Here is a 26,588-nt window from a genome sequence, read left to right on the forward strand (position 1 = left end):
AAATACTGTGTATGATATATGCAAATTACAGTAATTGTTAAGTCAAATACACAGGATAGGTACGATTTCATTCTCACATGTACACACGCACACTGACTCTCACACCTGCTCTTTATCACACAAAACTTCCCTCTAAAATGTTCCACTAAAATACACCCTATGGCGTAGCTACACCAGCAGCTTAGACATTTAACAGAAGTTGAAGTTAGCATTGGGGAGGGGCCCAGTTCCACTTGCCCATTAGATTTGCCAATATTGCTGTGGGTGTCGTTATACCACCACTTGTTTTTTTGTTCACCAAAGTCATGCACTTACTGTATAGAAGGGTTGGGACCATAGCGTAGTGCATGCACTTGGTTAGTGCTGGGTCCCAAGGAGGGGCCATAACCATTGGTAAACATAACTCCTTCTGGATATAACCCCTGAAAAATGGGGGTATCGCCCATGTGCAGTGTAGCTAGAGCTGCTACGGTGGATGGTGATTTCACACGCGTGATTACGTATGTAACAATTTGTCTTTCTGACCTCCATGCTGGGTGCAACCCCGTCCCAGAACGCTACCCTATGCATGACATACGCCTGCTTTTTCGGGAGTCCCATGCCTAAACTTAACCTACTAGATTAATTAAACACCACCAAACACTTTTGGTTGTCACTGTAATTATATACCAGCAGTCTCTGGTTACAAAAGTTGTATAATATTGCAATAATAATGGTTCTCACAAATTCCCAAGGCACACCTGGACCATACCACTGCAGTGACTGCACCACAATACCCAGTGGAGTTTCTAACTTTACATCTTACGATGTTGACAAAGCCAATGGGCAAGCGGATCTGGGCTTAGTAAATTGGATGCCACCAAAAATTATTCCTGCACCCCCAGCCAGGTTCTATTTGCATGACGCCACCGCTCAGGAGATAGGGATGCTGGGACACCACAAGGCTGAGTCTCTGGTTTTGTGAAAGGTCTGACATGAGGGTACTTTGATTTGCTTTCGGAAAAAAACAAAAACAAGAGACAAGCCAAGCGGAGCACGTTTTAAACACAAAGTGTTGCTCTTAAAATAACTGCAGCTACAAGATATGGGGATACACATTCCTTCAAAGGAAAAAAAATAGATTTATTTGCATTTAGAAAACAAATTTGGTTAAGAGCTTAGACAAGGAACATTTATAAATTCATGTAATACATACAGTAATAGCATATTTTCAGTACTCAACTTGAACAAAAAGGGACTTTGCTATCATGCATGTAAGAATTCTTCTGTCCACTGCAAAATCAAACAGGTGTTAAGATTCATAAAATAGGAGTAGTTATCTTTCGCATGAACACGACATATCGGAATAAATACATTTATTGTTGAGTGATCCAACTGCTCATTCAAAATATTCAGTTAAATTTGCCTGTCAACCAATGATAAACATGCCTTTAAGGTACTTTGACTGTATTGGTATCATTGCATCGTCAAAAACAGATCACATGTTGGTAAAAAGTACCAAACCATAACACAGCATTAAGAGTAGTGCGAGTGTTAAACTTCATCAATGACAGTATCTCAAGAAATGGAGAAAATAAGTGGGGGAAACAGACAAAACAGGTCCAGCCAGTTTGCTCTCTTACAATGATCTCATAAATGGTGCACTAAAATGCTTCCACCTTCTAATAGAGGGATTCAGGGCTCGCCAGTGGATCTTGGTGGAGCATCAATGCTTTGTTGACGAGAACAGACATGTACGTATACATTCTAATTACGAGATGTGTATTTTGGTTTGCTGTACAACCTTGCCAGCAGACACTTTAGGTCACCATAATGAGGAGGCACACCTCAGTATTGTTTCGTTTTGGGGGTGTGAAAGTGTAGATGAAATAAGTGGGTAATTATGTGGCAAAAAAATAAATAAATACTGAAAATGGTTGATGCATGATTGTTAAAAACAGGGAATCCAGAAGGAAAAAAATCCTAATTCTCTTCTTCTCAAAACAAGCCTTACAACCTCTGATATCAAACACCTCAATGGTTACATAAGTTAAGAGTAGTAGCTTTCCCATAGTATGGTATCGCAAACAAGTAGGGAAAAATAGCCCTCCCTCCCCAGATTGATGAGCACAATCCACATTAACTGCATATTTCATCAGACAATCTTAAGGCTGTGTAAATAATGTACCTTTATCTGTACAAGAATTATGTCCCATTCGACACTGGAGTTTACAAAAGTGACCCTTAAGTACAAAAGCTTGTACTACCGGAGGCCTACCAGACAAAGTGAACGAGATTTGAGAATACCTGTCATGATGTTCTCTCTCTCCCATCGCACGTTGCCTTTGTTTGCACGTCAGTTGAGGTCATGCTTCATTTCAGGCATCTCAAAACTCTCACCTACATGCGTGCACACATGAGCAAGCACGCGCACACACACACACCCACACAGTCAAACAGACACACACACACACACACACACACACACACATACCAAGAGGGAGATAGTCCTGCATCCACAATAATTTTGTGACTATAGGCGATGAGACTAGGATTTAAACGCAGGGTTTCTCCACAGTGGCTTGTGATACACCCAGCCGTCAGCCTGGAAAATGACAAAAGAAAAGAACACAACAACATGAAAGCGTAATGTATTTTGACCAGGGCAATGAAGTAAGTGGTTAAAAAGAGATGTATCAGCAATATTACGCTTGCCTTTAGAGGGTTAAAGGTCATTACACACCGGCGATTATGCGAATGTACGCAAAATTCGGATGCGGTCCGAATAAATAAAAGACGCTTTTTCGCTCTGCGAAATTGATGTGGAAGCTTCCATTGACTTTATAAGGTTTTTAAAAAAAACATTATTTGCATGAAAAAAAATCGCCCCCGGTGTGTAAGGACCTTTAGACAGGTTTTTATATTTTGCATGGGTTTGGAATGAAGATGCGACTATTATCCCACTTGCTTGTCTACACAATTTAATATAATTACGTTCCAAGATCTGTGGTGTTATTATATATCGTATTCTTCATGCAAAAATAAACATGTACAATTTACAATGGCAGTGATACATTTTTCATTAGTCTTTGAGAGAGCATTTCATGATGTTGATGCATTGGCCAATCTCCCTTTAAAAAAAAAAGAGGTAGAAGAGATTCGTATTGCAATGGGACTTCCTTGAAAAATAAAGGTTAAATAAATAAATAGAAAATTATGTAGCTTGCCACACAGACTGAATAGGGAAGGAGCACAATTTCTGTCACATACCTCACTCTCAAAGTATTTGGTTCTCCATGGTGTGTTCGTCTCCGTGCGGTGTCTCACGTCTGCTCTTTGTCTCTCCTCAAGCATCCTCTTGTGCTCAGTGGCTTTGTCAATATCCTTCTGGCGTAATGACTCGGTCACATACTGCCACAGACGCCTGGAACACAGCACACCCAGCAAGTTATTAAAAGAGAAGTGTTCAATATCTCAGATCAGGAATGTTCAACAATATCTTTGATTAGGAATGTTCTATACTGCTCAAAATAATTAAGGTGACACTTTCCAGTTAATATTAAATTGACTTAATTGATTAGTATTTCACATTTATGACTTGTTCAAAAGTTTGTTAACAATATTCAGGAGCTTCCATGCAGTTATAGCACTAATAGTAGTCACACCGCCAATCCGCCCGATTTGTCTGAGTCATAGTGTCGGGGGCCTTGTTTCATTGTCCCTTTTGTGCCCATATATGGAGATATCTGTATCCGCCTGTCTACCAATTGCAATACAGTTCCTTGTTGCTGCTTACTTAACAGGTGTAATAATAACAATTAGTTCTAGATCTTCTTGGAAGCAGACACCATTTAAAAATGTGACTCATTGTTTCTCTCCATCAATAACTCCACAGTGTGTTGTCACATGTGTTAGCTGTACTGTGAGTTTGAAGGGACAGGGACCAGAAGGACAGAGCAAGAGGGGACAGTCCGCTTCTTAGTCGATCCTGGATACATTTTCTCGGATAGAAAAGAGAAACTTGTTCAAATGGATCTTCAAATATAAGTACAGTAAGTAGGTAAGTAGGTCAGAGAGGCTTATTGTCGGTATCAGCCAAGAAAGCAGGAGTCTATCCCCGATACAAAGCGCTAGATAAACCCCTGGGAGATGGAATGCTGAGGTGGAGCACCACACCTACCATCAGCTCCCAGTACTTACCACACAACTTGCCACACACCCAAGCAGTGCTCATGCGCTGAGTTGGCGGTGCCCGGGATCGAGCCCATCACCTTGTGGTCCAAAGGTGACTGAGCTACCCGGACACGAGGACACATACCTCAGCAGCTATTCATATAACAGAATGGCCAACTCTCAATAAAGCCTGTTTGTTAAACACTGTTAGAATGAATTGACGTTCAAATAAGTCAAATCACAAGTTGGTATAAGCTCTTACCGACCAGGAGGAAGAAAAAGGGAGTGTGTGGGTGTGTGACGCACTTATAAAGTGTCGCCACACCCACAGGTGTGATTAATTTGGTATAATCAGGGGTGCACATAACTGGTGCGCAGGTGCGCATGCGCACCCAAAATAAAAAATGCGCACCACATCAGGCGACGCGAGGCGCTTTTGCGCACCAACAGCTGGGACAGGAATTTTCAAGCTTTTATTTTTTAGCAAAACTAAAAAATAAAAGCCTGGAGATCGAGGCTAGGAATTTACTTCCTGAAGCCACACTCACACAATCACTCTAAAGCACCCGTCGGCCCCATGTACAGCCATTAGGCACAGGGGTAGAGATATGACTCGCGTCGCCTCGCATTGCCTCGGTGCGTGCACGCAGCCAGCAGCGGCTGTTAGAGGCACTCGTCACCGATGATGAACGCGCCGTAATGGTGCAAAATATGCCGTGAACGTCCCAATATGGCGGATAAAATCAGCGCAGCAGCACAGGGCACCAACCTTGGGGGCTTTATGTAACAGCGTGAGAAAAAAAACGGCGAGAATCGGCGGAATTTAGAAGCAGAGCGTCCTTTTTTTCTCGCCCCCCCCCCCCCCCCCCCGTTGACAAAACTGTCCGGTGGGCACCGTGCTGAACCCCCCCCCCCGTTGACAAAACTGTCCGGGCTGCACCCCCCCCCCCCCCCCCGTTGACAAAACGGGGGGGGCGCCATGCGCACCAAGTCACATGTCCAGGTGCTCTTCTGCGTACCAGACCTAAAAAGTTATGTGCACCCCTGGGTATAATGCTCCTGATCTGAGGGTTGTTGTCACATGGTTACAGGTTCACTTGAAATTAAATAAAACTGCAGTGACAAAGCCGTGTTAATTTTGACAGCAAATTTTGATTTTGAGTTTCAGTCATTTATAGTCTTTTGAAAAAAGGATATATTTAGTTTTAGTCATCTGAAAAGTTTTAGTCGAGTAAATATCATACGATTTTAGTCGACTAAATATACAGTTGATTTTGTCGACAAAAATGTATTTTGGCGGGCTTGGCGTAACGGTGCGTTTTAACAGCGGGCGATACCGTCCAAAAAGATAAAGAAAGTCTATGAGACCCGGCGATTGGGCAAAGTGGGCGCCCAGTATCGCCCGCTGTTAAAACGCACCGTAAGACCTGATTTTACACTTGGTTGTAGGCTGAAAATAGCCAATCTACTGTACGGTACATCTGCTATTTTCAGAGCGCAACACCCGAGCGCAACCAAACATAAAATTACTTGTCTTAGTTAGTCAGTGAAAAAAGGTCGACAAACATCTTTCGTCATAGTTTTAGTCGACGAAATTAACACCGCTAACCAGTAGGAGTCGCAACTGCAGCGACAAGGACACGTTCCTCCTGCAGGCTTTCCACTCATACTTGATAAATCCTGATTGAATTCATTTCCTTACCTGGATTCAGTGGGTGCTTGCTTATCGTTGGGTCGAACACGTTTCTTGGTAACTGGCAGCTTTGTGACGTCGATCACCCGCGTCTCTCCACTGGTGTAGGCGAACTCAAGAACACCGTTCCACTCACCCTGCACACGACACACCACCACGTTGGTGGGGTTGTGCTTCACCTCGGCCGTCACCCTACATTTAGGCAGGAAAACGTATGTTTGAGAGCACCATTGGCTGGTATTTTGCAGTGAACATGAACATTTTATTTACTGAAAAGCAGATGTGAGCCATCCGGCTTTTAAAAGTAAAGTGAGCAAGGGATCATTTACTTAAATAGGAGCCACACAGTGGAACAACCTCGAAATTAGTGTGAAAACTGACAACCGATCTGAGGTCTTTTAAGCAGCAGACAAAAGCATGTCCATTAGAAAAGGTTCCCCTATAGAGGGTCATTAGTCTAGGGAAAGACAAGGGAGCACTTGTTTGTATGTATGTACTGCATATGTTAGAGATGCGCGGATGGCCTTTCACGTCACCCGAATCCGCATGTACAAATTAATTATCCGCCCGTTATCCAACCGCAATAATTATATTATCCAATTTAAATATCCGCACCAACCGTTTTTCCCATATGTCAAAATATTATTATTTTCTGGTATAGAGCGTCGCAGTTCCGCCACTTCCTGGTGCCGGAAGTAAATACTCGATGCATTTTTCCCATTGACTTTTCCAAAAATATTTATATCAATCAATTTAAGCCTAGAATCAAGCCATCCAGGATCCTGGTGAATCATGACCATAAAACCTTTTTTTCTGTGATTTTTTAAAATATTATATTTAATGATATGATATACTATATTTAATAAATACCCTTTGTTTTGCCGTTTTCAAAAAAGTTTTTCCACAGAATCAAACGTTTTATGGTCATGATTCACCAGGATCCTGGATAGCTTGATTCTAGGCTTAAATTAATTTATATAAATATCTTTGTAAAAGTCAATGGGAAAAATGGATTGAGTATTTACTTCCTGCACCAGGAAGTGGGCGGGAACTGCGACGCTCTATTCCCCGTTAGTTTTAGTATTAGTTGTGCGATGCGATCACAAAATGCATAGATTTAGCCTATGGAATGTCGGTGCGTCTTTTTTTCTTTTTTTTAAACTGGTGCTGCGCTGAACATACAGAGCGCACTGCTCTGCTGCGATGAACAGAGCGGCATCCAACATACAGGCATCCAACACACATGCGGCATCCAACATACAGAGCGCACTGCTCTGCTGCCAGCACAGCAGAGGTTTAAAAAAAAGAAAAAAGACGCACCAAGCCACCGACATTCCATAGGCTAAATCAATGCATTTTGTGATCGCATCGCACAGATGCTGCTCTACACACTCACACAGACACAAGCACGCAGAGATTTAGCTATTTTATGGATATTAGATGTCATTAATTTATTTAACGCAATATTTCACCCGCGGTTTATCCGATATTAATTAATAATTATATTGGATTGACCCGAATCCACCCAAACCGCTGTTAACTGCGGCAACCGCGGCTAAAACCGCGATCCGTGCATCTCTAGCATATGTTATTGTCATGCGTTTAGTATTGTAATGTATTGTTAACTTATTGAATGTTAAATGTGAGAGGACGTCAAAGGAAATAAGTCTCAGTACTTTCTTGTGTAATCCTCGAACTGCTGTAAGTGTAACGATGTGGTTTTGCTTTTCAAATAAATCAAATCAAATGGACCTTTGGAAAGCTGAGAAGTCATGAAGTGAGATGCAGAGGGCACGGTTAGACAACTCCTTTCCACCACACAGAGGTCAGGCATTTCAATGTGCTGGTCACCCAAGAGTCGTATTGCCCTTTCACCCTTCCATCCATTATCATTTTCCTACCAATGTTACCAATTTCATACCAATGTCACCAATTTCATACCAATGTCACCAATTTCAATGAGATTTCACTAGTACCAAGATAGCTTGGATGAGTTTGTGTTTCAGCAATCTACACCAAAGGTCAGCCACAGAAATCAAAGTCATCTTTACTGTAACGTCCATTTGTTACCTTGTTATTGCTCTACCACCTTCATTTGGGGCCCAATATGAGTTAAACGATATGCAGGGATTCAAGGGAACACATACAGTTCCTTGTGACAGGATGTGCAGGCAGGTTTTTGCGTGTAGTGTGTTCAGATGTGTTACTGAGCAGGGGCTTTCTTTTGTTTTGCAGTCTCCAACATAACAGTTGCATGTTATGTTGTTAAGAAACAGGATAAATGATAACTATTATAAAACCACGCCATCAATAATGCACAAAGTTACACAAGCAGCAGGATATAGAAGTTTTCCCTCAATTCATTACTACTCTGTGCTATTATACACCCATAAGTACACTTGATTTTTGTTTTTTCAGGGAGGAATCGGTATTAACTTTAAAAAGTTTGATTCCCCTAACCATGTTTTGTCAGGGAGGAAGGGGCATTTACGTTTCAAATGTTCCATTCCCATAACCACTCTACAGACATTAAAACATGACTGTAGCGTCACAATTCCACTATTGTGCTAAATACGCTCAATGTAATCTATGGCAAAGAAATCATTTCAGTAATCTGGCATCGGCATTAACCCATTTAGACCTGTTATACGTTGTTATACCTTTCAATCCAGGAGCCACCTCTGTGTCTCATTAGTTGTTGCTATACATATAGCAACACAATTTATTAATTTTTAAATTAAGAATTTGAACGTTTTCAGAAAACTAGGTTTTAGAATCGGCCTCAGGTCTAAATGGGTTGAAGAGTGTGATTTGCATTCATCAGGTTGAACACAGTGAGAAATGCGTGGAGGGACTGACTTGTGCAGCTTGCCACCGTAGAAGGGCTTGGTCAGAAAGTTGATGACAGCAGAGTAGCCAGTCTTAGGGCAGTTGACATTGACCTTTCCACCCAGCTCCACCCAGGGCACAGTGAGGATGGAACGGGCATAGGCACAGGGCAGCGTGAAGGTGTACTCCTCGTCATGCTCCAGCACGTTCAGGCAGCCTGGACGGACGGATAGAAACAAACATGCACAATCAATGAAAAAGCGCACAAAATGATGGTGGGTTCAACATTAAGGAACGTCCTTGGTAGGCTATTCCAGAGTCTGGGAGCCGCCCTTGATGGCAAAGGCCCCGTCTCCTTTGGTCACCTACCCAGACTGAGGAACAACCAGTAGACCCAGACCAGATGACCTCAGGGTACGCACTGGCACATAGGGTGTTAGCATATCAATAGATATAGGTGCCAGACCATAAGAGCTTTAAAAATTAGCAGTAACATCTTAAAATCTCCGCTCATCCAACACCAACCTTCTGCTCACCCCCGACACCAACTTGCGCACAATGGGCGACCGGGCTTTCAGCTACTCAGCCCCAAGTCTGTGGAACGCCCTCCCTGTACACCTGAGAGCGCCCCAGTCCACAGACAGTTTTAAAAACGGACTCAAAACGCACCTTTTTAACAAAGCGTTTTTTTAATCTTACTGTGATCGTTGTACCTTTGTCAGTGCCCTAGTTATAGTTTGTTTTAGACCCATTTTTAGTCTAGAAATGTCTCCTGTACTTGTTTTTTTGTCATTATTATCATTATGTACTTGTATTATTATAATGTAGTTGTTTTTTCATTATTATTATTATCACTTTTTTTTTATTGTTTTTTTTCCGCTATGCCTTGATTTTAATTTTGTAGCACTTTGAGATTTGGAAAAATGTAAAGTGCTTTATAAATAAAGTGCATTATTATTATTATTATTATTATTAAAATCAAACCTAAAGGAGACTGGCCAGTGTGCAGCCATAACAGGTGTTATGTGCTCGAATCTCCTAGTACCAGTGATGAGCCTGGCTGCTGCATATTGAACCAACTGCAGGTTGATACTGTATTAAGCTTTGATTGAGACCAGAGTACAGGGCCTTACAGCAATCTAAGCGACTATTAACATTTTTATGATTTTCTGTAGAAAGAAACTATTTTATCATAAAACTTACCTGGGTCTCAAAACAAAGCTCAGAGACAAATTGGACACCCAGGTTTCTAGCAACAGGAATCACATTGGTTGCCATGGAGACTGTCTAGAATAAGGGTTATTGAACTGAGGGGACCAAAAAGAAGAATCTCTGTTTTGAGACATCCAGGAGTGATTGTCAGCCAAACAAGCTTTGAGAGAATAGGCAACTGGGGTCGGAGGCTTTGAGTGAGAGATAGCTTTAGCTGTGCATGAGGCAAGAAAATTAGTAGTACAAGAAGTTTGACTTTGAGGATCGCTCACACAAGGTCCCTTCTGTAAAGACTCACTTGCAGCACTACGTGGGCTTACCTTCTCCATGCATGGTGACTCCAATGGACATTCCCATAAACTTGCTCTTGGTCCACACATGGGTGTTCACGCATATTCGCCGCTCCTGGCATTCGGCGTAGAAGCCAGACACGGGGGGGTGGTGGGACACCTGCTCGGCGACATAGCGCAAATAGCAGTCCTGGTCCTGAGCGAGCTCTTTGGCCGACCCCGGCTCTTTGGCCGGCCCCGGGTCAGGCCTCCGAGGGACCTTCCACGAGCAACGGAATGTCTCTCCGAGGATGGGGTTGTAGGGCTTCTTGGCGATGGACCCCTTGCGCCCCTCGTGGAAGGAGGTGAGGTAGTACTCGACGAAGCGCACCATGCGGTCCTCCGGGCTAGTGCCGTCGGTGATGGCCACGAAAATGTCCGGGTGGGACATAAAGTCAGCGTACATCTCCAGCAGAGAGCGCTTCTCCAGGATGAATGTAGGCAGGACCACCTGGAAGAAGAGTAGTGGTGATCAATAAATCAATCAAACTCTCTCGATCAATCACATCCAGTACAATGGAAAAATATCAACCACTTGAGCCCTATACATTTAATCGTATGACAAATAGAAAAGATAGCAGATCTACAGAGCTTGTAGATGGTATTTTGAAATAAAAAATAAATAAGAAAACGGATGCATAGTACCTGGCAGTGAATGTGTAAATGGGCATGTAATTACAGCCAACATTAGGGAAACATTTGATATATATAAAAATATATATAAAATGGTAGAGTGAAATGCAACAATGTAATTTAGGGGTGAGATTCTTTCAGTTTCCTTGTTCACTGCTCTTTGGATTTGTGTAAAGGTCAAGTATTTTCATGCATGACGTATCCTTCTATATAAACACTTACATACACACCCCAGTGCAACCAACACAATCACTTGGTTAGCCAATGGTAAATAAAGCAGCTGGCGACAGAGAAATCATGCGAAACGTAACACACTCGCACATGACCCGAGGGTCTCAATGTCCACTTTGTTTCCATCTGAAGATAAGCCATTGATTCCCAAGGCAACTTCGATAAATCAGACGGAAACCTAAGAGCAGGATATCCAAGCACGAGCACAAACTGACACTGCAGGATAGAATGTCTCCACAGAGACTTCAGTCTCGCCTCCGAGCTTGTTTGTGCCCAGGTCTGTTAAATAAAATTCATTGTGAATGGTTGTGTGAATCAGGCAGCCCTGTGCACAATTTAGATAACTAAAACTAGGTACAATTTTTTGAACATTGTAGTTAGCTGAAATTAAAATAAAAGAAACAACACTTTAGAAACCCCCCAAACTAAAACTATAATGTCTATTCGCAAAATGAACTAAAATACCAAAAATATACAGAAACTTTCTTATGTACGTCCTTTGCTATTTACTTTATTTATCTTAATATTGTTGCTATTCTTTCAAATGTCTTTGTTATTATGTTGAGAAACCAAAAACCAAAAGAATGTTCCTCTTGTGTACCCATGTATAATATGTAACAATACAAATATTGCATTTATTGTTTTTTATTTTATTCTTTGTCAATTTGTCAACACAGCAACATCTATTCAAACGTTGATTTAGAATGAGTGCAACATGAAAACAGATGTCCAGAACAAGCACTCTCTCTTGCTGGTCTGCAATACACTTGACCTGCCAAAAAGAAACTCAAAGCTCAATGTGACTCACAGGGTTGGAGAACCCAGTTAGACCTGATCAATTATATATTAATTACCCTTTCCTCACAAATCGATCACAAGTTTGAATGCTGAGGAGGTGTATGTGGGTTTGTTCAGAAATGAATCATGAAGTCATCATCTTTCACTTGAAAATTCCTCCTACTTTAACAACTTAAACCCTTTATCGTCTGTCGGGTGGAAACCTCATACGTCAAACTATTACTTTTCAAGATTCAACACAGGATCTGCAAGCGCAAAACGTGTTGCTTTGCACCAAGCTTGTGGATCTGCACTTTTGATGCTTGTGAGTGACACTGTAGTATGGTCAGTAGGGCATTGATTTACGAAAACAAAACTATGGAATATGGAGATAAGAGGTTTCTGCCCGACAGCAATGATAACATTTAGTTGACCGGAGGGAGTCCCCCAGGGCTCTAGGGTCTGCTCCTTTTTCCCACTACACCAAATCCTGCGAAGAAAATAGCCTATTTTGACATGCCCAGAATGGGCTCCATGCACAGCAGCCATATTGGCAAGAAACTGGGCCACTCACCTAAAAGGGTTCAATTCAATTACATTTATTAATTTGACAATATGCAGGCACACATGTAAATAAAAGAGGTTTTAGAATTATTTAAACTACCTTAGGAGAGAAACCAAATGCAAAAGCTGCCTTGAATAGGACCTGGACTCGGGAACCCTATATATTTCTCCACACCTCAGATGCGTGTGTGTGCTTGTGTGCGTTGTAGGGATCAGTCGGCTGTGTTTTGGATGCTTGGTAGAGTATGTGGAACTCAACCTACCCGCGTGAGGTCCATGCCCAGCTTGAGCTGGGACAACAGGTGTAGGATGACGCTACGCTCCTCCTCAACTGCCCCCAGCTCCTCCTCCTTCTCTGTGAAGGTGTCCTCCACCTCATCCTCCGGGTCGATCTCCTCCCTTTCCAGATCCTGGTAAAGTAGGGTGAAAGGAGGCGCCATGTAATCAGTGAGACAAGCTTTACTTTGCGTACTTTCATTAAGTGAATCGAAACTACAATGAATACAGTTAACATAGCAAAATTGCTGGACTGGCTGTCAATGATCAATAAATAATAATGAAGTGAATAAATAAATAAAATAAATAAAGTGAATGTTTAATAGGTCCAGCACTGGATAGACTCAAGGCAGATGCCTTAAAGGAGGAGTTCACCCCAAAAATTACTTATTTTCTATCAATTACACACCCCATGAAGCCTTGATTTCATGGATTTATTTTTGTTTTTGTGGCATTCCTAAGACAATAATTTGATGACCGTGTGTATTTCCGGTAGGAGACACAAATAATCTACTTTGTGTCTCCTGCCGGATACATTAGCCGGTAGGAGACGGGAATCAAATTATTAGCTTAGGAATGCGACAAAAACAAAAAAGAATCCATGGATTCAAGGCTTCATAGGGTGTGCAATTGATAGAAAATAAGTAATTTTTTGGGTGAACTCCTCCTTTAACTGAATGACTGCCAGAATTATTTCAGATTTTTTGCCGTTTTCTGCCAGAGATTTTTCATTGAAATTAAAAAAGTACTCAGGATGATTTTGCTGCCTACATACTTTTTTTTCATTTGTCTAGGGACTCAATATTACTTCTCCAGACCATCCGATACGTTTAAAATGTGCAAGGATGTCTTGCCTGTGTATTTTTACTTTCACTTTGTAAGCTACAAGTTCCTCTGGCAAACAGGCAAATAGGAACAGACTGGACTTCTGACGTACCAGGACTGTGCATCCCATCACATTGACTTAAAGGGATACTTTGTAGATTTTTAACATAAATCCTATTGCTCTGATGCGAGAGATCACATAATGTGGGAAAAAGTACCCGACGTCTGTGTATTTCTTCCCCAAAATGCAGTGTAAAAGTGTATGCCCATGACATCAAACACGTCGTTTCATGTCATCAAGCGCACACTTCTGCATTTCGCGGGAGAAATGCACAGGAGTACTGAAGTCAAAATCCACGGCCCCTGGGTCACGGCAGTGTTTTTTTCACATTAAAAATCCTAGACTTCTTTTATAACAAAAATAAATAAATTGTCCAGCAATTTCACACATCATTTATGGTTATGAAATCAACTGACGATGAAAAAGTACATATTTATCCAAAGAGTAAGAAAATAAACTGCCGCCAACAAATCGACCACAATTCTCAGGCTTTGAAATGACCTAACGACATCATCTACAGATAACACATGCGGTCGCCACCGGCGCACATGATCAATGTCACGTTCTGTTGCATTGGATTTTTTCTTTCTTTACCAGAGTAGCGTTGTCAGGTCTCAGTTGTTTCATCAAAAAAAACAAAATAACACACACCGATAATAAATGTCACGAAATCTAAGGAATCTCGTGAGTGTGACATGCTTCAGTGGGGACGGTGATTCACATGATTTCCTAATGTAATTTTTTAAGCCACCACAGAATTAATCAGATTTTCTCTTAACACAGATTGTATCAAATACAACTAAATATCATCATCGATTTAGAGCCAACTACCTAACAGAATTGTTGGACTTTTTTTTATTTGATCTTATATTGCATGTAAAAAAACAAATCTCAATGGGAATCATGCTCTCAAAACATAATTGTGTCACACCCAATATGAATGCACCTCAACAACCAGGAAATGTATAGTCAAGAGAATGTGGATGTTCTTGCTACTCTATGTTTGTAAAATATATATTGTCTTGGCTAAAACATTATCTAATGTCTTAGTTAGACCCACATTGTTGTGTGGCAGTCTTTAGTGTTTAGAAAAATATCTCCATTTCCATTTGATAAAGGAGAGAGATGGAGAAAGAAGTGCTCTGGTGTTAAATGAGACTGTCTGAGGGAGGGGGTTGGGGGTAGGGCTGCAAGAAAGTGGGAGGTGACAAAGTTAAAACAAGTATTTTAATGAGCTGCTGTCCACAGAAATAGACCTGTCAAACTATTAGAACCTTCGGGCACCGGCGTACTCAGGGACCACGCAAGTTGGGAACGATGCCAGGTGGGAATGCCATGCTCCCACCCGGTTATGCTTACCCGTTGAACCCATTGCAGATCTCAGTATCTGTCTGTGTCCTCCCTGACAGTATATGCCCATATATGGTTATATCGGTCGTTTCTGGCAAACCGAATCTCCACGTAAGCTTAGACATAGGCATATCGGTTGGATCAATGGTTCTGGACAACTGCCGATCCGACTGACTTCGTGCTGGGCAGTCGGGCACCGCACTCCCTCGGGTTCGCTGCGATATGCATGCCGAGTTTGAAGTTGGTCCATGAGCTTGTGATATCTGCGCACCAGAACAGCCTCATATGGGCATGTTACGTTTGTGACACCCTCCGTACACCATCCACCCAATGTCACAAGGCAATTGTAATATACGATAGTATTAAAATGTACGGTTTTGGGGGGGAGGACGCAATAATAAAGGAAGGGATGTAGTGTATAACAATACCCAATGAGCAAATAGACCTGTGGTACGCCAACGTCAAGTACACCATGCTACCTGACCTATGAACAGGACACCATCTCAACACCCTTCCCAGGAGCAGAGGGTCTTACCCCAGAGAAGCTGCAGGACTCGGGAGTGCTGAGCTCCAGGCGGCTGCCCTCCAGCGCGTCCTCTCCTGTTGCGTAGCTCGTCAGGGAACTGCTGCCGTTCTTCAGGATGTCGGGTATCTTAGGTTCCAGCCACTCGATGGTGGGACCTGTCACAGAGGATGAATGCAACGTGGCAGAGGGTTCAGAAATGCTCATGGTACAGACCCCCCACCGCCAACACCACCACCACACTGCAGCCCCTGGCACTTGCAGCTGCACACATACACACACACCACCACAACCACCATGCACACCTGCACGCAACGCACCATTCGTTGCACGCCACCCCACAACTGCTTTGGCTGCTATCTGGCTGGACAGGTGGCTATCCCCAAGACAACTGCACTAGACCATCACAGCGTAACCCGACCTTTCCCCCCACGATTAAAAGGGAGTATCACGATACCTGGCCTGTGCCGACAGGAAGCATCCTCACCCTCTGATTGGATAAGGCCCCTCCATGCCGCACGAGCATTTTTAAGCATGTTTGGGAGTGGGCAGATCTAATTCTAATTAGCCTCACACGTCACTTGACAACTTAATCTGATTGGCTGTCACCATGTGCCGTCCCGTGTCTGGCCTAATTAAATATGCATTCTGGGTAATTGGATCTTCCACGTCAAACCGCAGGGACCTCAGCTGGCCTTTTTTACCCTGTGTTGCACTATTCTCCATATCGAGAGGGGTTCGAGGTGGAACATTTCAGATGGGGGCATTTAAAATGGGTCCAGTTTGGTCACTCTCTCTCGCATTAGAAATCACACACACAAGTACCAACCAAGTCCACTGCACCCTGTCCCAGCAGCATGCAGCTGGCGGACATGTCTGCCCATCTGAGATCTAATTACCTTCGAGACGGGTGGTAAGAATAGGTGCAGGTTCTCATTCATAATGCAGAATAATTCCACCGTCCAGGCAACACAGACTGCATATGTAGATGGAGCATAGCCCAGCAGTCCTTGTACATGGTCCTTATTTACAAGGTCCCTATTTGTAGGTCATTTCTGCATAGAAAGTAGTGACAGACCAACAAGAGAGGGGACATACAGTCCTCCTTTAACCTTTATTAAAGCTGCAATCCACAACTTATTTTAGTGAATAAAACGTTATTTTGACCAATCTGTATGTTATGTTTATACAATATAACTAGCACGTCTGCAGTGGTTGGAGGAGGTCGGCCTCCCTGCTCTTCTATTGAGAAATATAGACACTGTGTTCGGGTAGGAAAACTACTGCTTGACAAGTAGTACTGCCTGAAGGTCAAAGTGCATTATCTCCCCTGGCCTCAGGGCTAGAAAATGTGTCTCCCACACGGGAGACCTGGGTCTGAATCCTGGGAAGGACATAAATCTTACGGATGGTAGCTTTGATTCAGATCAAGTTTAACACCTGTTAAAGCATGTGAAAATACACCCATAAGTTTGACATAACACATTTGTATGGTTATATTATAGACATGCATTACTTTACACCACTGTACAAAGAAAAGCATTGGCATGAAACACTTTCCTCACCTGCCATGGTGCCTCTTTGCCTGGCAACCTGCTGTAGGTGAAGGATGTGGAGACAGTCGTTCAGACAGTTCATAGTGGCCATGGATGTAGCCTTCAGCATCAGCAGGTCCTGGTCTAGTGGAGAGAAGCCAGGAGCCGGCGGCAGGCTCTCAATACCCTGAATCAGGTCTCTGTGTTGGCCCTGCGCCTGGCTCATCATCTGGAGGGCAAACACGCAGAGGTCCCTGTTCACTCACAAATACTGTATAAGCACCAAAACACGTTACACTTTGTTGTTGTTTTTTTTGTGTATGGATTCGGAATTGGCACCTTTTGTTTTTTCCGTTCCAACTGCAATGACAATAAAAGGAACTGAATTGAAAAGGACAGAAGGTGCTTTATTTTTCTGACTAGAAATCTAACGTTTAGACAAGGATTTTAGGTGGTGACTTAAGGGAAACGTTGCCCATTTGAACCTACATACTATTATTCTGATGTGAGGAAATCATCTATAGATCATCTATATAGCGTCTGGGAAAAATACCATGGGTCTTCTGTGTATCCTTCCAGAAAATGCTAACGTGTACGGCAAATGCGCCATTATACGTCATTAGTAGGGTTGTCCGATATTGGCTTTTTTACCGATAACCGATATACCGATATTGTCCAACTCTTAATTACCGATACCGATATCAACCGATACCGATATATGCGGGGATTACTGTGATTAGGGTAAGCTTAAATTTCATATCACACACACCATATACAGTAAAAACTCCTGTAACTTATTTATAAAGCCAAAAAAAAAAAAAAAAAAAAAAAAAAATTCAAAAACCGATACCGATATTTTCCCGATATCGATTTTTATGCTAATATCGGCCGATAATATCGGGAGGCCGATAATATCGGACATCCCTAGTCATTAGTTGAATGGAATGTACACACGATAACGTGAAATGACACGCCTGATCAGCTACATCTCCATAGTTGGGGCCCTGGAAAACATGTGTGTTAAAAGTGTGCTACAGTTTGCGACAAGTTCCCTCAGTAGATTTCCAATGCTTTTTTTCCATAGGGTTTGTGATGTATTTTGTGTTATTACCTATGCTGCTGCATTGTCTGAAGGAAGCCAAACCAAAAAAAGTGTACATCTTGTGTACCTGTACACAAGATGTAACAATTAAGTACAACCTTGAACTTTGAATAAGGTCTGTTTTTAACATGATTCTACAACAGTTCCTTGCTTTGTTCTGTAACACACAAATACTGCAATCATCAACTTTTAAACAATGGGCTTTTCTAAACTTCTATTAACTCTTTCATTGCCATAGACGGGAATTCCCATCCGATTCTGCAAAGGCTCACACTGCCAATGACGGAAATGGACGAAAATTAAACATTTCACAAAGAACCAGAGATAACGCGATCCGAAGATTTACTGCTCCATTCACTTCCTGGTTAACTTATTACTTAAAAATCCTGTATCTCGGCTCCTGTGTACTTTTTCTTTTTTTACTATGTATTTTTGAGACATGTTATTTTCAAAGGCGTATAAAAGCGAGGGGGAGGTCGCGATGACATTTTTCTTTTTTTTCGGGGAAGCACAGTGAAACCCTCTGTGATTAGCAACCATCGGGGGATCGATCATACTGGAGATAAATATTCTGTGACTACTTGAAAAGGTTAAGAAAATCGAAAAATCGCTGCCAGTGGGTGAGTTTTTTCATGTATACACTCTGGCAGATAAAGAGATAATTGTATGCATGGTTCACTCCAAACAAGTGAGTTGATTTGTGGAGATTACCTTGTTGAATGAAACATGTGAATACCATAATAAGCCATTGTTTGCTACTGAGCTTATTGTGTTAATTTATCAAAAATCCAATGTTGGCCTTCAATAAAAATGTCATCCCTGTAGAACTTAGTAGGGTTAAAACAGGTCTTACCAATGATACTACGTAAGGTTTGGTTCCATTCGGGTCAAACGGAGTCAAGAGTGCTAGATGTTGAGTCACTGGAAAGGCTCAACCTCAATTAGTTAACCCATTAGGACATTTGTAAAATATTTAGTTCCAGGAACCCCCAGAAGCAAAGATTTGAGTTTCAAATGTCCGCCAAAAAAAAGAAAAACATTCAAATATTTGCACAACTTTTCATGATTTTTCAAAAATAGCAGATCTACAAGCTCATAGCGCAGCACTCGGTGCCGCGCTATGAGCTTGTATATCTGCTATATTTGAATAGTCAAAGAAATCTAAAAATGACACACAGATGCGTTCCCGGTCTTAAAGAGTTAACAAACAAACAAACTGTTTACAAACATTGCTGGGTGTGCACGGTTACATGTCCGCTTTCCGACATGTCGCCTTTCCGACGGTTACTAACCCTATACCTAACCGCACGCGGAAGCCACGTAGTCGGAGTGGCGGGATGTCGGAATGGAAGGCAGTTCCCGGTGTGCACACATTCACAGGGCAAACCCGCTTTGACTGACAGCTGATTAGAGTCTAATCAGCGTCTAATCAGCTGAGCGTGATTAGAGTCAGCTAGAGCTACGAGCTGCAGTGTGTGATCACGTGACCTCAAGTACAAGTTTGCCTGAACCTAGAAAGATGCGTTTCAGATATGTTGCAAAGAAGTGGTTCTCAAAGTTGGGTCCACAGACCCCCAGGTGTCCTTGAGGGGGTTCCACGGAGTGCCCAGCTAAAGTATTGATAGTTAGGAAACAAATGGACCCTTATCGCTCGACAACTCTGAGAGTGTAGTACAAATAAAACCAAATAGACCCGTATGAGGGTCCCTGGCATAATGCATACCAAACTGTGGGTCTTTGAAATTATAAAATTTGGGAACCACTGCTGTAAAGAGTGTTTTTTTCTGCCCCCTAGCTGCATCGATTAACCCGAGATGCTGCAACTTTTAAAGAAAAGACCGCAGCACCCTCTTGTGGACACTTCTTGTGCTCAGAAGGACACATTGGGAATTAACTGAAAATAAAATGAAACTCAAAACTGGGTTCGATTGAAATTAAATTACACCACACACTCATCAGAGTAGGTGGGCAAGAGGTAATAGAGAAGCACGTGTTCCTTTTAAATTGTTTTGTGCGCAAAAAATAAATCAGAATCTCTGTGTAAAAACGTACGCCCTATTTTTCACATTTAGTTGTTTTGAATAGCAAAAATAGCCAATCTACAAGCTCACAACACAACGTAACATGTTGTGAGCTTTTAGTTCCGTCATTTTTTTAAATGTTCTCCTATAATGCCATGCTCAAAGTGGTCACGGTGATTAAGGTATAAAGTGATATTCATCTGACGTAAACGTGCAGGCACTCTGTATACAGTACTGTACCTCTTTAGCTTCCTGCAGGTGGTCTGGAAGCAAGGATCTCTTGCTGGAGTACAATGACGAGCCTTTGTGAAGCTGCGACAAATTGAAGAAGGAAGCTGTGTGCTGGCTGGGCCGACGCTGGGACATCGGTGAGCTGCCACTGCCCTGGGATGTCATGGAGTAGCTGCGCGACTTGGTTGGGGGATTGCACTGCCCAGAGTAGAGAAAACTTTTAGTTATCAAAGATTTAAACTTGTCCTGCGCCCGCTCATATCTGGGCCAGATTTTGTATGTTTGTTGTTTACTGTAGAAATCCCCATACACAATAAAAAATAAATGAGGATGAACAGTTTCAATTGTCTGTCTTAAATACAATTAGTGCCATGCCACCATATCTCAAAACGATTTATTGTCCCTACAAAACTCCTTTATTCACTTAACTCATGTTAATTGGACACAGTAAAATCCTCAGTGTTAATTGATCCATTTCAATTGTTATCCATTGTGGGAGGATTTTACTGTGCACCCACACTGTGTTACAGGGACATCTTGGGTATCCCTGCATTTCCAATATGCATGATGTTGTTATCTCATCATGACAAAATAGCTTGTGACAACAAGACAGTAGCTGGATCAATAATAGTAATAACTTTCCATTGAGAACGGCGGAGGCTTTCATTAGCATCAATATTTCATTGCTCAACAGAGATGACACGAATGCTGACTCAGGTCTGCAGCAGCCCCCGCTTCCTGCGTGGAAGGAAGAGCGTAGCCTGTGATACACACGGCTCCACAGTGTTGCAAAGCAATGCCTTCCACATTTCCTTATGGTGCGACACATATATAAAACAGCGCAAGAGAGCAACTGAATCAGAAGCCATCCATTATACCCTGTGATTATGGTTAGAGAAGATGCGACAGAAAGAGACAGAGGGAGAGATAGAGCGAGGTAGAGTTTTGCATCCATGAAATGTGTACCGTTATGATCGTCTATAATGCAGCATGTTGTCTTACCTTGCCCATGGCCTCTGTGTGGTGCTGTGTGCAGATCTGTAGTCTGCTCACCCAGTGCTGCCTCTCCTTGGCATCGGTAGCTAACACACACACACACACACGCACACGCACACGCACAAAGCCCAACAAAATCTCATTAAAGTTCTGCCAAGCGAATCCTGCTCAGCATTGATTATGTGCACTATCTCCTTCCCTGGCTGGAGATAATGGAAAACATCAAGATCAATATGTCCTGATGGACAATGATGCTCAAGCGCTCGAGGTTAAGAAAAGAGCTGACCAGCAACAATAACACCACCAGCTTCATTTACGGACTGTGTGTGTGTGTGTGTGTGTGTGTGTGTGTGTGTGTGTGTGTGTGTGTGTGTGTGTGTGTGTCGTGTGTGTTGGAATACAATGGCACTCTCCGAATGACCAGCAAACACACTGAATTTCAAGAAACAGACCACCGTCATTTCTAAAACACCTTCCTGGAGGTACAAACGCATCGTCTAAATGTGCCAGACTGAAGCAAGTCAAGGATAGTTAAGGATACCCCACTACTACACTGTGCCCTACAACAAAGCATAATTATTCTCTGATCTACAAGCTCACAGCGTGTCACAGCACAACGCACTGTGAGCTTGTGATCTGCTATTTTCAGTGTGCGATAGAAAAGTATAGATCAGGCTTCATGTTTGATGCAATGTTAACAAGGAACAAGCAATGCCAGCCTGACAGCGTGTTGCGGGTTCGAAACCCGATCCCGACGACCTTTGCTGCGTGTCACTCCCCATCTCTCTCCCCATTTCCTGTCAGTCTACTGTCCTATCATTAAAGGCATAAAAGCCCCAAAAAATAATCTTCAAAAAAATAAAAATCTACAAATTCCCTCTGCCTTTCCGAGTGGACCTTAATAACTTTCTGTTTTGTATGGTATGTTCCTATTTGTCTATCTTAAGAAGGTATTTTCAAGAACCCTGAACAAGAGATTTCTCATACAGACATACTACTGGCAACCCGCCACAAAATCAGATCAGCCGAACACAAACAACATTGTCCCAAGCTGATGCAATTGTAACAATAATATCTGCACAGTCCTTCCCATCACTTTACAGGGGAATCCCAAAGCAACTCCAACAAGACAACAACTATAAGTAACTTAAGAACATGTGTAAAACACTGCTTAAGTTCAGTGTATTTCTTATATTTGCCAAACACAAGACCTAACTTGAGCAAATGAAACCATGGGTGCAGAAATTAGACATGAGGAAAGGTTATTATCAGGCGCGTGTGCAGTACTGTGCAGTACTGTGCAGTGTGCATGAATTTGAACAGCAGCAACCAACCCCTTAGCTTGTACTGCTCCCCGCTGATGGCATTGACGGTGAACGTATGCGAGTCCTCGTCACTGGGGGAGATGACGGCCCCGGCCAAGGGCAGTGTCCCACGGGGCTTCTGGGGCCGCGACTGCTCGTTGACAAAGTACTCCAACAGACCCGCCTCATTGTTCAGGACAAAGAATCTGTGCAGGAGTCAGAATGGAAGGGGAGACTGATAAACACATACTTGGACACAAAGCTTTTTCAGCCAATAGCAAGCACTATGCCATAATTTATTTTGACTGTATATAAACAGGGTACTGTATATACTTAGACAAGTCGTTTACATAGCAAACAAACAATTCACCGGCAGATTTCACTGTTCACCATTTCATAACGCTTCACAACAAAGATGCAATCCTTAACTTCTACGTCCCAGGATTCAAACCCTGATAACTAGTTAAATCAGCTGGTGTAGTGTTGGGAATAGGAACATGCATATTTCCAGTCATCAGTGGTACATATATTTAGGCACTACTTTTGTTTTGTAGGCTGTTATCTACAGTACCTAGTACACAGGTGTGGTTACTTGTTACTCACCTATACTGCCACCCTGTGACAAGGTTGGTGTATTTCATTAAGTAGCCGTCAATATTCTCCATGTGGTCACTAGAGTAAAAAGGTAGTAAAAAAAAAAGGTGGTTAAAGTAATTCTCTTGCCACCTAGATTACAGCTTGGTTTCTCTTCTACAAGATAGCTAATTGCATTTCACTAAATTAGTATACTTTAAACGGGCAACCCTAAACATCAAACCTATGAGCGTACATTTAGGTATGAAAGAGGCAAAGGTTATGTCACTGAACTCCACACAGTTAGCACTGGACAGTCCAGTGCGTTGCTCATTTCATTGGACAATTATGGCGGTGAATTATATGATCAGGGTGGAAGCCTTTCACTACTGGTACACCACGTGAGTGAAGTTAACCTGGTAATGTAGAACACTGGTTCTCAAAGTGGGGTCCGGGGACCCCTAGAGGTCCTTGGAGGGGTTCCGGGAGGTCCCTGGTAAAATGTGTTACCTTGGCTATTTAAAAAATAGCAGATGAACAAGCTCACAGCGCGTCACTTCGTGCCACGCTGCGAGCTTGTACATCTGCTATTTTTGAACAGTGTTTAAAAGATTTTACATTTTTGAACACCTGGGGGTCCCTGGTACAAAACATTTTCAGATGGGGTCAGCGGCCAAATATATATCAATTTGGGAGTCCTTTGGAGGCACAGAAAAGTTTGAGAACTACTGATGCAGAACATGGGTCTGGAAATCGCATCAAATGGGTGTCCGTGGATTCATGCTATGCATGTCAAACTGGAGGTCCTTCAAATTAAAATGCTTGCTCAGACAACGAGTCAGCGAGTCATTCAGACCTGGTGGCTCGTGCACCAGGTGAGAGTGCAGTTAACCTAGTAAATGTAGAAAACGAACAGGTCTCATCACGACAGGATTAAGAACTGGTAAATTTACACCTGAGGTTTTTAATAGATCTGGTCCATAGCGTTCCTTCTAACGCTATAGACCAGAACTAGGTTCTTATAATGGTAAACAAACATGTTAGTGACTTCAACAATATGAGCCTGCACTGTTGTCAACAACACACATAGGTGCAGTCTCTGTGTGTGTGTGTGTGTGTGTGTGTGTGTGTGTGTGTGTGTGTGTGTGTGTGTGTGTGTGTGTGTGTGTGTGTGTGTGTGCACTTCACAACAACACATCCATCCATTCAGTCTGCACTCAGTGAGTAAAACTGTCTTCCCAGGCTGAAAACAACAACATCCACCCTACCTGTACTGCCAGGCTTTCCTCCCCGCCGTCGGGGTCCTGCTCTGGGGGAGGACAGCAGCATCCGGCTTGGCGTCACCGCTGCTGCTGTCGGTATTAATGCGTAAAGAAGACGCCGTGGTGGTGGTTTGTTCCCCTTGCATAGTCATGGCATTGATTCAGTCTAGCTAACAGCTAGGATAGTGTTAGCTGGCAATAAACAAACAACCACCACCACCACCAACCACCCCTCTGACTTGAAATGACCTTTTTATTCTTCTATTTCTATTGTTTTCTATTTTCTATTCCAATAAATGAACGAGTCGGTGACAAAACATGACAGTGTGTGGTACCTCCTGTGTTAGCATGTGTGGCTAATACTAGTCTTCTAGCCTGACATGTATTTACTGCTGCTTTGCTTTGCTTTGCTTTGCCCCTTCGCTGCTAGGAGGACAAAGTCACGTGACCAGTGTTGCCAGATTCTGAGAGGGAGAAATAAGCGACCAGCCAGGTCTATGAAAACAAGCCAAAAAGAAGCGACTACGCGCTGCGGCTATTTGAAAATGGAAATGGCATATCTACAAGCTCACAACGCGTCGCATTTGTGTAAAATACGTATTAATGTGGGGGTCTTTGACATGAAAATGTTTAAGAACTGGTTTAAACAACATTAGGAAACACGCCCAACATTTACCAAAGTCACTTATAATAAGAGGACATGGCAACACTGCAGCAGGTGACACCGCTCACAAGGAGAAAAGGCTTCCGCGTTGCCGTAAAATAATGGGCGTGGTAACCGTACGACGGTGTCGCGGGTCGATAATAGCAGATCTACAAGCTTACAGCCCGTTGCGGAAGCGAGGCGCTGTGACCTTGTAGATCGGCTATGTTTGACTTCCGCGTTGTCATACAAAAAAACAAAATGGGCGTGGTTTCCACTCCAGGCCAAGTTGTTTGTAGTGTTGCCATGTCCGCTAATTATAAGCGACTTTGGGCTTATTTTTCTGTGAAGTTGCTTGTAAAAATGAGTTGCGGGTTGCAGTTTTTGGGCTTGTTTCTAAAGTGCAGTTGGTTATTTGGGCTTGTTTCACAATTTTTCAATTATTTTAACCAGTGGTTCTCAAATATTTTCATGTCAAGGGCCCCCATCTGAAAATGTTTTGTGCCAGGGAACCTCTGTACCAGATTTGTTGTTAAAATGTTTTTTAAAAAATGAAAAAATCTTGTGACAACGCGTCGCCAAGTGACACACTCGCACTGTGAGCTTGTAGATTTGCTATTCAATGTATACAGTTAGTTAGGTTTATAATGTTATATTGCTCATAATGGCCTAATCCTAAGTGCCCTAGGCCTTGCTTCTTTTGGGCTTGTTTTCCTAGACCTGGTTGCTTATTTCTCTCAAAATATGTGGCAACACTGGCTGTTTGGGGAAAGTTGACAAGGCTGTCGAGATCCGAAAGTTGAAAGCAAAACTCACTGGAAAACTATTATTATAATTATTCCCCAAGAACACCTGCATCATTTAATTGATGACCCAATCCAACTAATTTAACTAAATATAAATTATGAACACCAATAGAGAGAAATGATTACCTTTTGTTCCAGACCAGTTGTTTGTGGGAGAAAAAGGCAGCCGAACAGGCACCTCCTGGTTGATCCCTGATTGTTCTGACGAGGAGGCGATCAGCAGGGAGGAGGAGGAGGCGTGGACGGTGGTGGAAAGTACATTTACTCAAGTACTGTGTACTTGTACAATTTTGAGGTATTTTTACTTTACTGAGTATTTCCAATTTTCAGAACTTTTACTTTTACTCCACTACATCTTAGAGGCAAATGTTATACTTTTATTACTCCACTACTATTTGAAAACTTTAGTTACTTTGCATATATGAATTATTCTATTTTAAAACATGCATCAACCACTTTAGTCCTATTTTTCATAGCGCGGCACCGAGTGCCGCTATAAGCTTGTAGATCTGCTATTTTTTGAAAAACCTTGAAAAAGTGTGCATATCTTTGAATATTTATATTTCTTAAAGCGAAAATGAACTGATCTTTGCTTCTGGCGGTCCCTGGCACAAAATATTTTCAAGTGGTGGCCCGCAGCCAAATGTATAACAATTTAGG

General features: G+C 42.4%; 1 protein-coding gene across 2 annotated transcripts; it reads right to left on the reverse strand.

Annotated features, from left to right (window-relative positions):
- Window positions 1–1,085: 1,085 nt before the first annotated feature.
- Window positions 1,086–26,160, reverse strand: osbpl11 (oxysterol binding protein-like 11). Of its 2 annotated transcripts, none has more exons than XM_084051373.1 (13): window positions 26,055–26,160; window positions 23,248–23,316; window positions 22,675–22,850; window positions 21,347–21,426; window positions 20,354–20,542; window positions 17,021–17,219; window positions 15,468–15,613; window positions 12,684–12,830; window positions 10,207–10,666; window positions 8,705–8,891; window positions 5,855–6,037; window positions 3,250–3,403; window positions 1,086–2,584 (listed from the first exon to the last, which is right to left on the reverse strand). In XM_084051373.1, the coding sequence occupies exons 2-13, from the start codon at window positions 23,307–23,309 to the stop codon at window positions 2,528–2,530; spliced, it is 2,040 nt and encodes a 679-aa protein (XP_083907499.1). In that variant the 5' UTR covers window positions 23,310–23,316; window positions 26,055–26,160; the 3' UTR covers window positions 1,086–2,527. The 2 variants fall into 2 exon arrangements, with proteins under 2 accessions (XP_083907499.1, XP_083907498.1); XM_084051372.1 differs by lacking the exon at window positions 26,055–26,160 and adding an exon at window positions 24,486–24,885.
- Window positions 26,161–26,588: the final 428 nt, after the last annotated feature.

This window comes from Gymnoscopelus microlampas (genome assembly GCF_963454915.1).
Source record: "Gymnoscopelus microlampas genome assembly, chromosome: 24".
Lineage (NCBI taxonomy): Eukaryota > Metazoa > Chordata > Actinopteri > Myctophiformes > Myctophidae > Gymnoscopelus > Gymnoscopelus microlampas.